We start from the raw sequence: 17149 nt of genomic DNA on the forward strand, positions 1-17149 counted from the left end.
CCTCTGCCTTCTTCCTGTGGAAGAGACAGACATGCACACAACCAATATGAATCAACGGCAGCATGAAACTCAGGTGGTTAGGGTGGACCCTTTCCATAGCCCTCAGTCAGCCTCCTTCCCCAGCGACTCCTGTACTGCCCAGTGGACTCATGACCAAAACCAAAAACACAAACACAAAACGCTTTTTAATAAGACCAGAGATCCACCTCAGAAGCCAGCCTAATAGACAGCATGAAAAGATTTGCTTCCAAATGACAAAATAATTCTATTGAGTCAGAAGATAAATAGACTGGGACAAAAATATTTGCAATCCGCACGGCAGAAACGTTTTTATAATAGAAAGTCCATGAGCCCACCTTTACAATCGGCCAAGGAGCAGCTGATTCTCAGGAAGAAATGAAAACTGGCCAACAAGCATAGAAGAGGTGCTTAACCCCACTAGGAGTCACAGAAATGCAAATTAAAACCAGAATGAAGTAGTACTTTGGAGTTTGGGAGGTTTTGTTTTGGTGTGGTTCTGGTTTTTTGCCCACTGTGTTACACAGGTTGAAAAGCTAGGTAATATCTATCTGTGGGTGTGAGAAAAATTATGGTACTGTCAGTGGGGGTGTGAATTGCTACAATCTATGAGGGAAATGTATCTATTAAATTTTAAAGGCTGCTTACAGTTTGAGGCTACAGCCCCAATTCTAGGAATTTACCTGGAGGACTGGAAGGGTGGGTAGGTGAGAATATATGTGCAGAGAAACTCATGATAGTATTGTTTTTAAGAACAAAGCAAGCTGGAAACAACTTGAACGTCCGTGAGTAGGAAGTGGTTGAGTGAACTGTGGTGCATCCTATTCTAGTTAGAAGAATGCCAGCTGCTGAAAGACATCAACACGAAGATCCAATGGCTTAACACTACAGTTCCAAAACTGCACCAAGGCATCCCAAAGTACCCCATCAAACTCACAGGGCTGCTATGGGATATTTTTAATTTCTGTGGGAAACGGTGATACATCTGTAGAATATCGTATGAAATGTTAACCTGAGTTAGTACACAATTTCTACATTAGGTAGCACTACATTTTGTCCGATGGTATCATTTCTTTACAAAGCTCCATTTCCAGTGGTCACTGTGGTGAAAAAGTAAGCACCATGCAAACATCATTTTAACTGGAAGGAGGGTGGTAGTTTCCAATCTGATTCCAAGGCTGAAGAAGTTGTGCCATCCCCAACAAGCTCACGTGTCCCGCTAGTAAGTAAATGTGGTTGTTTAAGAACGAAATAAAATATTTAATCTTCCTATTAACCATATTACTTTTTCAGGTGGCTACTACGTTATCATGGCATAAGTAGTCACTGAATTCTTTGGTTCTAACAACTTAGTAAATGAACCGGTAGATATTTCTTTTGTATTGGGGTCCCGTGAAAAAAATACTGAAACACGAAGGGCACTGTGACCTGGGAATTTGGGGAACCTCTGGCTTAACACAACAGAGGTATATTTCTTACTAATGTAGCAGTCCAATGTGGGTGTTCCTGGCTCCCCACCAGCTCCCCACCACATGGTGTTTAGGGATCCAGAGCCTTCCATTGCATGCGTCTGCCATGCTGTAGCACCTCCGAGTGCTCTGCTTTGAGCCACGGAAGGAAGGAGAGAGTGTAGAGAAGCGTCTGCTTATAAAGTCGAGGATAATACTTAGAACTTCCAATATTCCATCAACATAGACTAGTCATATAACCCCACCTGGATGCAAAGAGGGGTGGAAAACGCGATCCTGAAAGGGCAGCCCCTTCTCAGCAACAATTCTACTTTATGGAAGAGGTGAGGGGATATTCTCTGTGAATTTTTGATTCAACTGGCCACTGTTGGGAGACAAACGCATACATCACATTTGTGCACATCTTGAGAACAGCACACTGACCGCCCTTTGTTCCAGCATCTCTACAAGGATGTTTGTAGAGCGAACAGCCTTGGAAGATATAGGACCTCCCTCGGGAACAAGTGCGGGCGCGCTTACTGCCTGTGCCAGTTATCAGCGGATTGCCTCTCAGCTCCAGATTCACCCTTTTTGCCTGCTCTGTGAATGTGGAAGGTGGGCTTTGGAATATTTCTCATTTGTCAGCCAGTAAGATGTGAAGCCTTACCAATAGAGGGCGCTAAAGGGACACCGAAGAAGCAAGAGTTTTCTTGTTTCTGGCTTAGCCCGCTCACCAGGCTCCTGAAGAACACGGCTTTGCTCCGCCCTGCAGTCTGTCCAGCACTAGGCTCTGGCAAGGCTTAGCATCCTCCAGTATCTGACCGCTGCATACCTTGTCTAGAGCTTGACTCGGCGGCAGCAGCATAACCAGGAACCCTAGACAGTGCAGGCTGGTGGCCCGGTTCAGGAGCCGTTCTGCACAGCCTCCCCTCAGCCCCATGCACAGCAAGGGCCCTGCAGGGCCAGCCCTCCAGAGAGCTGACCAGCCACCTCCATATGCCACACAGCTGGCCCCTCAGACCACCCCTGCCCCGGTCACGCACAGGAGTGCACCGCGCTTCTGGGAAGGTGGGCTTCTCAGCCCCTGCTTCCAGTAGCATCCAGAGGCAAGCCGCTTTCCCAGGCTTGGCAGCTCCCTGTGGATGACCTTGCCTGGGGCCCCAGAGGGATGGCCTCCGGCAAGTGTCACCAGCGGACACGTCAGCAGCCTCTCTGCCGTAGAGTGACCAAGGCCGTGTCCTTGCCAGTGACATCCGGGTCTCAGCTCTGGAAGGGGAGGACTTACTCTTATCTTAACCCGAGAGGAGTGGTTGCTCTTTATTTTCCTTCCATTCCTTTATTCTTTTGAGCTCTTTTTAGCTGTCAGGAGCCAATTCCCTGTTATTCCACCCTGTTCATGCATCTTTACACTAAAATTCTCACTGTTCAAATAATTGCATGGTTTCTCTCTCTTGCCTGGGCCCCAAGTAATACATTGCCTATTATTTAAAAACAAACAAGAAAGCGTTTCCATTCCCTAAGCTCAGGGCTCCTCTTCTGTAATGAAATCCACTGCCTGTTCAGGTCTCAGTATGGCCTTCTTTGCTTTGCCCTGTGGGAACCGGGGCTTGGAAGAACTGGTCCAAAAATGCTGACATTCTGGCTACCGCTCCTGATGTGAGTGATACATGGTCCTTTATCTCTGACCCGGGCATCTTATATCTTCTAGCAGCAACCATGTGACTGTGTCAGCCCAACTTGTTCGCTTTGCAAGTTGGCTAATTACGCCAGACTCTATAGTTTTTAACAGCCATCTATGCCCCATCTATCTTATTTAAAAAAATACTATGCAGTCGTTAGAGATTAAGGTACACCCTTACCTACTTCCATAATATATTGTTAAATTAAAAATCAAGTTCCTAAATATTTTAACAGGATTCCATTTCATTTTTTGAAAATCTTATACATAAATGTATTATATTGGTTGTTAACATTGGTTATGTGGGGAGTGGGATGGGAGAATGAGAATAAGAAGACAGCTAATTTTTGCTTTACTCATTCTGTATTTTTTGAATTGTTACAGTGAGTCTGTGTCGCTTTTGTAATAATAGGGAATATTGCATTTGTTGAGTTTTTTTAGAACTGGTTGTTCTACTAAGGCCATTACCTCAACAATCTTCCTTTCCAGCCATCCCAGAATGTGCAGCCTTGCTCTGCCCGGAAAATTCCAGATGCTCACCTTCCAGCGAAGATGAAACAAAACTAGAATGCAAATGCATCCCCAGTTACAAAGGCAATGGCAGACACTGCGAGCGTGAGTAGAATTTCGATCCTGCTGGTTTATTCATTGAGATGGTTAGATTCCTCAACAGAAGAAAACCTCACAACCTTCTTAATATTAACACAATGACCACTTCTGTTTCTCTCTGTGTAGTTGAATGACATATATTAAAAATTCTGAGCAAAATGCTCGTCATGTGGTAGCTCTTCAATAAATGGCAAGTTCTCTTGTTATCAAGGCACATAAGTAGATTTTTACACTTTTTAAATTAATTTTTATTGGAGTATAATTGATTTACAGTGTTGTGTTAGTTCTGCTGTACAGCAAAGTGAATCAGTTATACATATATCCACTCTTTCTTTTAGATTCTATTCCCGTACAGGTCATTGCAGAGTATTGAATAGACTTCCCTGTGCTATACAGTAGGTTCTTATTAGTTATCTCTTTTATATATAGTTGTGTGTATGTGTCAGTCCCAGTGTCCCAATTTATCCCTTCCCCCTCTACTTGCCCCCTAGTAACTGTAAGTTTTTCTTCTTCTATATCACCTAAATCAATGTTAAGATAGAATATAGTTTGTTTCTTACTTCCTTCTTCCTTCCTTCCTTTTTTTTTTTTTTTTAATAAATTTGTTTTATTTATTTACTTTTGGCTGCGTTGGGTCTTTGCTGCTGTGCATGGGCTTTTCTCTGCTTGAGGTGAGCGGGGGCCTCTCTTCGTCGCAATGCATGGCCTTCTCATTGCTGTGGCCTCTATTGTAGCGGAGCATGGGCTCTAGGCGCGTGGGCTTCAGTAGTTGTTGCACGTGGGCTCAGTAGTTGTGGCTCGTGGGCTCTAGAGCGCAGGCTCAGTAGTTGTGGTGCACGGGCTTAGCTGCTCTGCGGCATGTGGGATCTTCCTGGACCAGGGATCGAACCCGTGTCCCCTGCCTTGGCAGGCGGATTCTTAACCACTGCGCCACGAGGGAAGTCCCCTTACTTCCTTTCATGCTCTTTCACTTCATGAGTGGTTGTGTGTTGGTTATGAACATGCTATTGGAGCCCGACTGCCCGGGTATAAATCCCAGGTCTGCCTATTACTAACAATATGACCTTGGACAAATTCTTTAACCCACCTGTGCCTCCATTTTCCTATCTATGAAATGGGGATAATAATAGTAACTACGCTAGAGGGTTGTAAGGATTAACTGAATTCACATATGGCAAATGCTTAGAAAAAGGCCCAGTACGTATTATAAATTCTATTAATATTAGTGCTTTGTTTCATGCGATTTTATATTTAAATCCACACATAGCATGGCATAATAATACATCATCACAGTACTTATAATTTCTAATGGCCATATATAAATCGTTTTGGTCAATGGGGGTGATCAGGAGGGTAAGATGAAATGTTTTTTACTCTCTCTCTTGAAACTGTTGAATTGCCTTTGCAGCTTGGATAAGCTGTGATTTGCATCCCCTTACAGTTCAGTTTTCCTTCTCCTTCCCTGAGCGTGGTAACCACCTTATTTTGTCATTGCTTCTCCAGCCATCAACCCATGTTCACAAAATATCTGCCACCCTCACGCTCGGTGCACCTACCTAGGACCAAATCAGCACAGTTGCACGTGCCAAGAAGGCTACCACGGGGACGGCCAGGTGTGCTTACCAGTGGACCCCTGCCAAGTTAACTTTGGAAACTGCCCTACAGAGTCCACGGTGTGCAGATATGATGGGCCCGGACAGGTGAGCTAATGATGTTGGAACTGATGAGCATAGAAGTAGGACCACCCACTGAAAGTAAAACTGTGCCGTCTCAGTTCTCCCTTTCCATGCTCAGGTCGGGCTTCCTGTCCAGACAGACCTCCACACGGAGGGTGGAGGTCAACCTCAGGGAGCCGTGATCTACCCTCTGAACTCGCCCTTTCCCAGTTCTCCAGTCAAAACTTCACTGTAGGGCTTCCCAGGTAGCGCAGTGGTTGAGAGTCCGCCTGCCAATGCAGGGGACATGGGTTCGTGCCCCTGTCCGGGAGGATCCCACATGCCGCGGAGCGGCTGGGCCCGTGAGCCATGGCCACTGAGCCTGTGCGTCCGGAGCCTGTGCTCCGCAACGGGAGAGGCCACAGCAGTGAGAGGCCCGCGTACCAAAAAAAAAAAAAACACTTCACTGTCCCCTCCATCCCAGTCCTGTTTGATGATTGACAACATATATACACATAGCTTGAATTCTATTAACAAATTAACTGTTAATGAAGTCTTGGGAAAATATGTAATTGACTTTCACCTGCATTCCTCCAGTTTCTCTAATGTCTTTTCAAAGTGAGAGGGGAGTCTTAGGACCAAAAAACTCTGTCCCAAAGGGATGAATGCTGATAAAATGTCAGGCAGCACAGACAGATTTGTAGGGAGCAATGAAGATACTCTGGAGTGAGACATATGTGATTCTCTAAATCATGTCATGACCTTGACTGGTAAAATTCAGCCTAGTCAGGAGACCTTTGCTCCAGAGTCCAGATCAAAGAGCCCTTTCCTCAATATCTCATTCACCCACCAAATATTTAGTGGGTGCCTACTGCAGCCACAACTGCATGTCAAGTGTCCAATGGAGGAAACCCAACCATACAAGAGACTACTGCTGCCTGAGTGAAAGGAAAGCCTTCAGTGTCTGACCAAACACAGTCCTGGGTCCCCAGAAGTCTAATCTGCACCCCATGGGGATGCTCCTGGAGTCCCCTGCAGAGAATCCACCCGATCTCATGTCCGAGAAAAAGAATACATCACATGACATTTCTGCTATCAGTTTCTCAGGCTGGCTTGTAAGAAATTCAAAGGGCTAAATTCTCATCCTCTAAATGAGGTCCCTTATGGGAAAAGTCATGTTACATCATGAACCAAAGCCCCAGGACCTTGGGAGTGAGATTAAAACATATACTTTGTCACTTTAAAAATGGGTCCCAAGGCATATTTTCAAGTCTTAGAAACCCTCCATCGTTCACCCAGAAGCAGTGCATTCATTATTCCAGAACTTCCTCATCCTCGGCACGATTAGCGTTTGGGACCTGAGAATTCTTTGTTGTCGGAAGTATCCTGTGCATTGTATGATGTTTAACAGCATCCCTGGCCTCTTGTGGCACTGTCCCCCCACCCTCTTGTCACAGTCAAAAATGTCTACGAGCCCAATGTCCCTTGGGTTGAGACTCCCGGTTGAAAACCACTATTCTAGAGAAATAATGTCTCCCATCTGAGCCTCAGTCTCTACCCACCTGAATCTAAACGCGGGAAGTGTGGTGCCAGGGAGGCCCAGGGTTAGCAAACCAAAGAAAGTGTGAACTCCGAGCAAGGTGTATGAGTTTCCAAACAGATGAGATGTGAACGTGATTTCCAACTCTGGATCTGCTGACAAATTTTAGCTTCAGCCCACACTTCAGACCTACCTACCCCAAGTCAGCTTTTACAGCAGAATAAAGATAGGAATTTAAGAAGAATGTCAGCCTAAGTGACTAACGAGAACCCTCTTTGCTCTTCTCTTCCCGCCGACCGAAGGCTCACTGCGAGTGTGCGGAACACTACCGCGATTTTGTCCCTGGAGTGGGGTGCAGCGTGACCGACGTCTGTGAGTCCAAGAACCCCTGCCACAGGGACGCGAACTGCAGCACCATCGCGCCAGGTCACACCAAGTAAGGCTTCCTAATTCCACCACCATCTTTCCAAGCAGTGAAGGTGGTGGCCAGTCAATGCGGAAACCTCTCGGGAGGACAGGAAACGTGTCTTATTCAGCCTTGCACCACCCTCACGTAGCACGATGCAAGGAGGGCAGTAGGGAGGGACTCGATACCTCTTTGTATAATCCACGAATCGTTCAGTAATGGTTTCCTTGCTAACGACCGTGCCAACACCTGGCCTAAAACATGGTATGAAGTGCTCAGAGCGTGGGAGAAAGAATCCACCGTCCCTGGGAAAACAGATGTCTGTTGTGATGACAGAGGTTTGACCTCCAATGCAGTTGCCTGTTTCCTCAATCTGAAGTATTGCTTGTTAGTGGTGCAAAACAATGGGAAAGTGAATACACATGAGTGGTGTTGCCCGGACTCCAGGTTTCAAAAGAAGGGGTTTACTGTGAGTTACAATATTTGCGTGAAAATTCCCGAGGCAGAGGCAGCTTGCCTGGTGGGAAGATGCTATTCAGAGTTTAGAGACCTGGGTTTGAGTCTCCACACTGGCTATCTATCAGATTCGTGACCTGGGGAATGTGACGAGGTCTCTCTGGCCTCAGTTTCTCCATGTATAAAATGAGCACGGTGGCGTCTACTTCATACCGTTGTTGTGAAGATTCATGAGAGAATGTTCTGGAAGCTCCTCTCCAGCTGTGTTTTGCTTTTATCAGTGGGTGAACCAAACCTGGAACCCAAGCCTTTTGACTCCCAGACGGAGGCTTGCATCTTGGTGCCACTTTTCGGTTCTCACTGTCACCAGCATCAGCAAAGAACCTGTTCTGCTGCAGTGGAGCTCAAAGCCACAGTAGACACGGAACAGTTTCTGTGCTTCCAGAGCCCCCCTCTCATTCCTTTTATAGCTGGGTCTTGAATGTGTAGATTCTCCCAGACAGGTTTTATGATCACTATGTTGTCTCTGGGCAGATAAGTGTATCTGTATGAACTGTGGGTGGAGAGGAAAGAGACTGAGTGTCAGAACCCCTGGATCCAAGCCCCAGCTCTGCTGCTTCCCTGACTCTGTGACTTCTATTTCCTCTGTCGTAAAAGGGGGACAAATGTGCCTCCCACTGGGGCTGTGATGAGGATTAAATAAGGTTACGTTCATCAGTCTCTGAGTGGAACCTGGCACGCAGAAATCACTCCCTACACACCGTGCACACGCAAACCACCCCCCCCCCAGACATACGTACGGGCACGTACACAGCTACGCATACAGGCACGTTCTCTCCCGAAACCCAGGTTCTGACACTGACAACCGAACCCGCCAGCTTGCACACTTGGTACCACCCTCTGAGAAAGCTTGAGTAGAACACTTTAAACACTTTCTTTCTTTTGTGTTTGAGGAGATAAAATAGAAAAATGAAACTGGAGCATCAGAATAATAGAAGTTGCACTAAAACTTGTGCCTAGAATGTCAGTGGAAGTAACCATCGATTTTAGGGGGTCTGTGTGTCACTCACAAACCTCTCGACACCCGCCCCTCCAAAGACCTGACTGTCTTCAACTGGGAAGAGGCCTATGTTAAAAGCTGGCTGAGTGACGTTGATAAAATATGGGGCTGTCAATAATTTAGTTCACCCAGGAGAGGGATTTATTTTGTTTATGCCTCCTCAATGTGGCAATCAGTCTATGCAGAATATTCAAAATCATGCTGCGTTAGTCAGAGAAGACCACCCAATAAAGAAGAATGGGTTCCAGTGTGGGCTCCCCCACTCACAGCTGGGGTGATCAAGTCACGTAACTTTCTGGAACCACAGTTCCCTCCCCTGACAGGTGGAGCTATTTCCCTGGGCAGAGCTGCCAAGTTAATGTATATAAGCCTGCTTTAAACTCTACACTTCACTTTCATCATTACTAAGAAGAACTATTTATTAGCTTCCTGTCAGTTAAAATTGTGCCTTTCTATTTTTACGTAGCAGAGGTGGGGATTAAGGCATGACAGAAGAGAAGGGCATTCCTCTCTTATTTGAGTCTGAAAAGCCTGGACGTGACAGAGAAGGCATCCTGGAAAATGTGGTTTCCATTCCAGCTGTACAAATGTACAGGAAACAGCACCGAAATCTGGAGGCTCTGGGAGCATTAGTGACGCGAATGACAGTGTTTATATGTGACGTGTGCAGGTTAGGATTCCTTGGTGTGAACCATCTTCCCAAGAATCCTGTCCAAAGCAGTACGGCGCCTCTGCACCGTGCAGGAGCATGGGCTTTCCCAGACAGACCCAGCTTCACACCCCAGCTCAGCCCCTTCCAGACGTGTTCCCTGCAGTGTGACCCTCAGACCTGGGCACTGCGTTTCAGAGGACCCCATTCTGGCCCCCCACTGACTACACCAGGGCAAGGAGTCTGAAGGACGAGGGGGCTGTGATCTCCCAGAGCCAGAAGGCATGTCAGAGACCCCACTCAAGTACCCAGGACCTCATTCTCTGCTCAGAGGGCTCCAAACCAGCCTCTGGAACCTGCACGGGCTCCTCCCGGGACCACTCCCCCCAGGGGATGGCCGAAGATGGCTGTTTGCAGAGGGTGTGCCTGGGCCAGCTTTACCTCCACCACTGCCGTCAGCGCACCCTTGGCTCTAGTGCTGTTCAGCTATTTTTTTTTTTTTTTTTTTTGTGGTAGGCGGGCCTCTCACTGTTGTGGTCTCTCCCTTTGCGGAGCACAGGCTCCGGACGCGCAGGCTCAGTAGCCATGGCTCACGGGCCCAGCCGCTCCGCGGCATGTGGGATCTTCCCGGACCGGGGCACGAACCCGCGTCCCCTGCATCGGCAGGCGGATTCTCAACCACTGCGCCACCAGGGAAGCCCGCTATTCAGCTGTTTATTGTTCTTCAAACATACCCTGGTAGTCCCCCAGCTTAGACCGTCCTTCCCTCCCCACCTCCTCTGAGTCAGACTAACACGCTGATCCTGCAGTGTCAACTTGAGTGTCTTCACCTCTCTGAGGCCCCCCCTGTCTTCCTGCTCCACTCAGGTGCCCCACCCTCTGGGCTCCCAGAGAGCCCTGGAATTGGAATGCTTCTGTTATAATATTTATCACCCTGAACTTTGGGGGCACCTTATAATTTAACTAAATTTTATCCAACCTTGAATATAAATAATTCCATCTCATAACATACAATGCAGGTGGCTTGTGGGTGTTTTAAAAGCCCCGGGACAGCAGGTGAGAACTTTACACCTGGTGAAGAACCAGTTTATAAAAGAGGTGATGCTACGAATGGGCCGTAGCCCAGCTGAGTCAGAAAATGGTCTCATAAAGTCTCAGACTTGTGGACCGAGACTTTAAATTAAAATTTAAAGAATATTTATGTTTCATACGTTCCATTCAGCGCAGAGACCGTTAAAATAGAATTCTCCTGCCATCCTTAGGAAAGACAAGTCAAGTCTCTTTCCACAAAATGGATCACTGGCCTCATAACAACTTAGGGAACTTTCAGAGAGAAATATGAAAAGTAACGTAGAAAAGTTACTTGTCTTTTTGTTAACTTCACATGCAGCAGGACTGGTTTCCAACAGTGACTACTGTGTCACTTCCAGGAGTTACCAGTCTCCCTCTCAGCCTCCCTCCATTCACCATCCTGAAGCTCAGTACTTACAGAGAAGCGTTGATGTTTAAGTAGGAAGCTGTCATGTGATTGTATTAAATAAGCTACTGTTTCATGGTCGTATCTCCCTTAGTGATTCTTCATAACAAGTTTTCTCAACCTCGGCACTATTGACCTTTGGGGCCAGATAACTCTTTGTTGTAGGTACTGTCCTGTGCATATTGTAGCGTGTTGAGCAGCATCTGTCCCCTCTATCCAGTAGATGCCAGTAGCACCTTCACCCCCGTTGTGATGACCAAAAATGTCTCCAGACACTGACAGATGTCCCCGGGGCAGGGGCAGGGGCAGGGGTGGTGGCAAAATTGTCCCTGGTTAGAGCAACTGCTGTATAAAAGCCCCTAAGGCTCAATCAGTAAATGATCGCCCAGTCATTTGTCTGGCGGGAATCACATATGCATCCTTTTAGAATTAGCTTAAACATTACTTCCTCCTAGAACCTGTTCCATATTTCTTCAGGCAGAATTAGTCACTTCCTCCTCCATGCCCCTCCTCCTCCTATTCAGTCTATCACAGCGCTTCCTATGGAACTCGAGTCATCTGGTTATGGACTTGTCCTGCTGTATCCCAGACTCTCCTGTCATTGTCGTTCATCATCTGCCAAGTACTGAGCTTTTTCTATGTGTCCGTCACCGTGCCAGCTGTTTTCCATGCATTGTCTCTTCTATCGACAGCCCTAAAGGTGTTAGTAAACCCATTTCATAGATGAGGAGACTGGGACTCAAAGATGTTAAGTAACCTCATCACGTTGCCATAAGTGATTTGCTTCCAGGTTCATCTCCAGCATGTGAGATGCTAGAAGAGCAAGGTATCTGTTGTTATCATCTTTATAGCTCTCTTGCCTAGCTCAGTTTCTAGAATTAAGTAGGTACTTAGAAAATAATCAGTTTGGGCTTCCCTGGTGGCGCAGTGGTTAAGAATCCTCCTGCCAATGCAGGAGACACGGGTTCGAGTCCTGGTCTGGGAAGAACGCACATGCCACGGAGCAACTAAGCTCGTGAGCCACAACTACTGAAACCTGCGCGTCTAGAGCCCATGCTCTGCAACAAGAGAAGCCACTGCAATGAGAAGCCCACGCAGCACAACAAAGAGAGTAGCCCCTGCTCGCAACAACTAGAGAGAAAGCCTGTGTGCAGCAGCGAAGACCCAACGTAGCCATGGATAGATAGATAGATAGATAGATAGATAGATAAGAAAGAGAGAGAGAGAGAGAGAAAGGAAGGAAGGGAGAGAGAGAAAGAAAGAAAGAAAAGAAAGAAAGAAATCAGTTCAACAATGAGGCACTGTCCCAGGTGCTGGAATACAAGGGAGAGAAATAAGGTGGGATCCAGGTTCTAGGAGAGCGTGCCAGCTGGCAGAGGGTAGAACCCCTGAAGAGGTCACTTTGGTACGATGGGTTGTGGTGGGGGAGTGAGTAGGGAGGCCGGGTAGGGCTGCCTAGGTCACACCTGAGCTGTGAGGAGGGTGTGAGAGCGCTCCCGGCAGGACACGCAGCCTGAGAAGGGTGTAACAGTCTAGAAAACAAAGCGATTTGGTGTTGCTGGGATTTGCATGAAGGCAGGAAGCACACATAAGCGAGACACCCCCACCCCACCCTTTGAAGCCTTGCTTGCGTGGTAAGCATGTACACTGTATCCTGCAGACAAAAGGAGCCCCTGAGAGTGTTAAGCACACAGATGCCAGATTTCCCTTTGGGACAGATCCCTCGGGGCTTGTGTGAAAGACTGATTTGACGAAGCGGAAAACTAAGGGCAGAAAGACCAGTTAGGGAGTCCTTGCAGCCATCCAAGCAAGGGGTGCTAAGACTCAGAAATGTCTGTTCAGCAGACCTGTTGGAAATTTATCTGTGTGCCATGGGACCAATTTAGAAACACAAATGGATTAGCGAGTGTATAATTGTTCTCTGGAATCCTCTCCTAAACATGAGCCATGTCTGTGGTTGGCGTGCCCACAGCGTCCTGCCTGTCTCCTCTCTGAGATGTTCTTCCCCTGTCTCCTGTTTGGTTCCTCACTTATCTCCAAGATTTTGGTGAATGTCCCCTTCCTCAGCACCCTGCCAATTTCAGCCAGCTGTCAACCAGTCTTTGCCAGGTAGCAGTGGTGTGCTAGAGCCAGGGCTTACTGAGTCACAAGAGCCAATGATTAAGTTTTCAGCAATGTGCCGGCTGGCTAGTGTCACAGTAGTTTGAGATTGGCCAGGGTGGGAGTATGAACCATGGGAAATGGGCAAATGCTGCAAATCAGGGCTATTTTTTTCCCCTGGAGAGCTGGATGTCTAACATCTACCAGCACACCATGGCTAGTGCCTACTTTTGTGTGTGTGTGTGCGGTACATGGGCCTCTCACTGTTGTGGCCTCTCCCATTGTGGAGCACAGGCTCCGGACGCGCAGGTTCAGCAGCCATGGCTCACGGGCCCAGCCGCTCCGCGGCATGTGGGATCCTCCCAGACCGGACCACGAACCCGTGTCCCCTGCATCGGCAGGCGGACTCTCAACCACTGTGCCACCAGGGAAGCCCACTAGTGCCTTTTTAACTGCATCTTTAACTCCATTTCTCTTTTGTGAACCTAAACTATCATATAAGATTCTGTGACTTTCATTGTTTACATATTTCTTTTAATTCAATTACTACTTATTTTACAACTATTAATTACATACCCACTATGGACCAAGCCTTGTACTAGATCTTGGGGTTATGAGAGTGAATAATTACACACATAGCCCTTGTTCTTTCCTCAAATTAGATGGAGAAGCAGATCTTAATCAAAAAACCACACACGTTAGATAAAATTACAACTGGGACTGGTGCTGCAGAAAAGAGCTACGTGGCACACTGAAGAGGACACAATCTACAAAGGGATGGCAAAGGGGATGGAAAATCTAGGGTGGTTTCCCTGAGAAGGAACAGTGAGCAGAGACCTCAGGAAGGAAAGGGAGGGGAAGAGTCTTCCAAGCAGATCCACAGCGCTGACTCTTTACTTGAGGCTGGCTTCAGCAGCTTATTCTGATTTCGTGGTTCTGCAGTGGGGATCTAGACTCTACATTTTTTTTGTTTTGTTTTTGCGGTACGCGGCCCCCCTCACCGCTGTGGCCTCTCCCGCCGCGGAGCACAGGCTCCGGACGCGCAGGCTCAGCGGCCATGGCTCACGGGCCCAGCCGCTCCGCGGCACGTGGGATCTTCCCGGACCGGGGCACGAACCCGCGTCCCCTGCGTCGGCAGGTGGGCTCCCAACCACTGCGCCACCAGGGAAGCCCAAGACTCTACATTTATAGTAAGTACTCCTAGTGCTTCTGATATACATGGGCTCTTGCTTATACTTTGAAAAAATACTGAGACAAAGAATACACAGAGTTATCTAGTGTTTACATATACACACATAATTTATTACATGTCCATTTCCTGTGGGGCTGCCCTATGTCAGCCAGTACACTAGGAATGCTCACTTGTATTTGTCCCCCTCTTCTGGCCTTGTCTCTGTCCCGCTCTGAGCATCCAGTCTGACTGTCCCAGTCTTCCCCATCTGCACAGTGAGGGGTTTGGACTGTATGACCTCAACATCCAATGGCTTTGAGACCCTGAAAGTGTGTTTTCCCCCTCTCTGTAGATGCACTTGCCGCAAAGGTTACGTTGGCGATGGCTCGACGTGTTACGGAAACATCATGGAGCGACTCAGAGAATTAAACACTGAACCCGGAGGAAAATGGCAAGGAAGGCTGACCTCTTTCATCTCACTCCTGGGTACACAGCCATGGGTGCACATTTCCACAGAAAGAGCAGTCCTCTGATTGGCAAGAACATCTGCCAGACACACAGTCACTCAGAAAGGGGTGTGCAGGATAGGCAAGTCTTGTCTATTGGGATCAGCCCTTTCTAGGAAGGGCAAGTGGGAGGAAAAGGACAAGCAGCTGTTCCAAGGAGATGAGAGTTAGTGCCAAGAGATCCAGCAATGCAGCAGCTAAGGACAAGGTCCTGGGGTCACCGTCGATTAACAGGTCTGCAACAACAGTGAGATAGGCAGCTACCGATGTGAGGATGGAAGCCATCCTCTTTCCCTTGACCTTATGGGTCCTCCAGATGGGAACCAATGTTGGCAGGTAGTACTGGGAGGTACTGTCCATGCTCCTCAGTGAAGGGGCCACTTGAATGTGGGGCAGGGTCTTGGTGGTGTGCGACCGACCATCTCACATATCGCTGGGTGTTTAGCATCCTTGGTCCCCCAGCCACTAACAGTCTTATAGTGACACATTCTCTGCCAGCCCCCAGACAGGGTGACAGCCTAAAACACCCTCCTGCCTTTCCGAACACCCTCTAGAGGTCATGACCTCGCACTCCCATAAGAATGAAATATAGCTGATCACAGCGTCAGACAAGATTTCCAGTAAAACACAAATTTTGCCAGTCGACAAGAAATAAAACCCAGGCTTGAGCAATCACCAGAATCCTTAAAATATCAGCATCTAGAACTGACCAGTCACCAAGCATGATTTCCCAGAAAGGGCACGGGTGGAGAAGGAAGTGTTCTGAGCTGGTCATTGCTGTGTCCTCAGTGCAAATAATGTGCCTCCTACACAAATGACCTGCTCTTTGCAAGACACCCCCCAGGGAGTCAGGCATTACTGGCAGTCCTCAGGGCTCTCCCGCCTTCCTCTACACACTCTTAGAATATCAGTGAGAGCAGACAAGGGGGACAGTGATCTTTAGACATTTCCCTGGACAAAGTCCAGTCACCCTGTCACCTGCCCCGTTTGTGAGGTGCGGGGCACACTGCCTCCTGTGTGAGAGCACAGAGCCCATCCTGCTGTCCCCGCCTCTCCAGGGGCATGGGACAGGACCAGCTATAAAATCTCTAGAGCCCAATACAAAATGAAAAGACAGGGGTCTTTGTTCAAAAAGTATTGAGCATTTCACAATGGCAACGACAAAGCATTAAACCAAGAATGAGGCACTTATTTAAAAAAATTATTTATGTTTGGCTGCATTGGGTCTTCGTTGCTACGCACGGGCTTTCTCTAGTTGCGGCGAGCGGGGCCTACTCTTCGTTGCGGTGCGCGGGCTCCTCACCGCGGTGGCTTCTCTTGTTGTGGAGCGCGAGCTCTAGGCACGCGGGCTTCAGTAGTTGTGGCACCCGGGCTCACTAGTTGTGGCGCACAGGCTTAGTTGCTCCACGGCATGTGAGATCCTCCCGGACCAGGGCTCGAACCTGTGTCCCCTGCATTGGCAGGCAGATTCTTAACCACTATGCCACCAGGGAAGTCCCAAGAATGAGGCTCTTCTGAGCTGGTGCTGATGAAGCAAGGCCTGCATCTTTGCTCACTGAGATGGCAACAACTCAGAAAGTCGTGCACAGGGGCAGGGGTTGTCCAAGGATTTTGTCACATGACCCTCATGGAACCTCTCATCCCAGGGTATCTTTGAGTCAAGACTGTGGCTACAGGAAAAATCAGACAGTTGTGAGGAACACTTGGGGGCCTCACATTCTTAGCCTCCCAGTTCACCTAGGGCCTGCGTAATACCAATTAGAACGGAGAAGCTCAGGAGTCAGAGGGTCTAAGTGGACCACAAGGGGCATTGCCTGATTTTACTCCTCATGTGATACTGACCCACTTGGTGTTTTCTTTCTTTGTGTATTTCAACTCCTAAGACAAAGTCTATGCTTGGCCACTGAGTAACCTGGGACCGTTTACCATGCTGTTGCCGACAGACAAGGGATTAAAAGGATTCAATGTAAGTATTTTAAATAACCTTGTTTTATAAATAAGGACTAATGTAAAAAAAAAAAAAAAAACACCTTAGTAGACAGTACCCTCTTTATTTAAAGTGGGAAACCCCATTAAAATTAAACCTACTGATGATGAGATGGCAATATTTTTGTAAAATTCTTTGAGCAAAATAAAACATCCTTACGGATAGTATACAAACAGTAAGTGCACAACTCAATGCACTGTCACAAAGTGCATGTCGATGTTTCTAGCAAGACCATTTCCAGCTCCCTAAAAGACTCTCTCAATGCCCCCTTCCATTCATTACCCCTCAAGGGTAATCACCAAGGGTTCTCAACTGTAGTCACGTGATAAATAAGATTTGCATAATGAAAAACTGCTCACTTCCCACAGAAAGAACTAAATTAACATACC

General features: G+C 47.6%; 1 protein-coding gene across 1 annotated transcript in view; it reads left to right on the forward strand.

Annotated features, from left to right (window-relative positions):
* STAB2 (stabilin 2) overlaps positions 1-17149 on the forward strand; it is a 148144-nt gene that overhangs the window by 29100 nt on the left and 101895 nt on the right. The window contains exons 7-11 of the mRNA XM_059080137.2: positions 3634-3759; positions 5257-5453; positions 7251-7384; positions 14620-14753; positions 16657-16739. Of these exons, the coding sequence (XP_058936120.1) occupies positions 3634-3759; positions 5257-5453; positions 7251-7384; positions 14620-14753; positions 16657-16739 (674 nt within the window). The remainder of the gene's footprint in view (positions 1-3633; positions 3760-5256; positions 5454-7250; positions 7385-14619; positions 14754-16656; positions 16740-17149) is intronic.

The sequence above is a fragment of the Kogia breviceps genome, chromosome 12 (genome assembly GCF_026419965.1).
Source record: "Kogia breviceps isolate mKogBre1 chromosome 12, mKogBre1 haplotype 1, whole genome shotgun sequence".
Lineage (NCBI taxonomy): Eukaryota > Metazoa > Chordata > Mammalia > Artiodactyla > Physeteridae > Kogia > Kogia breviceps.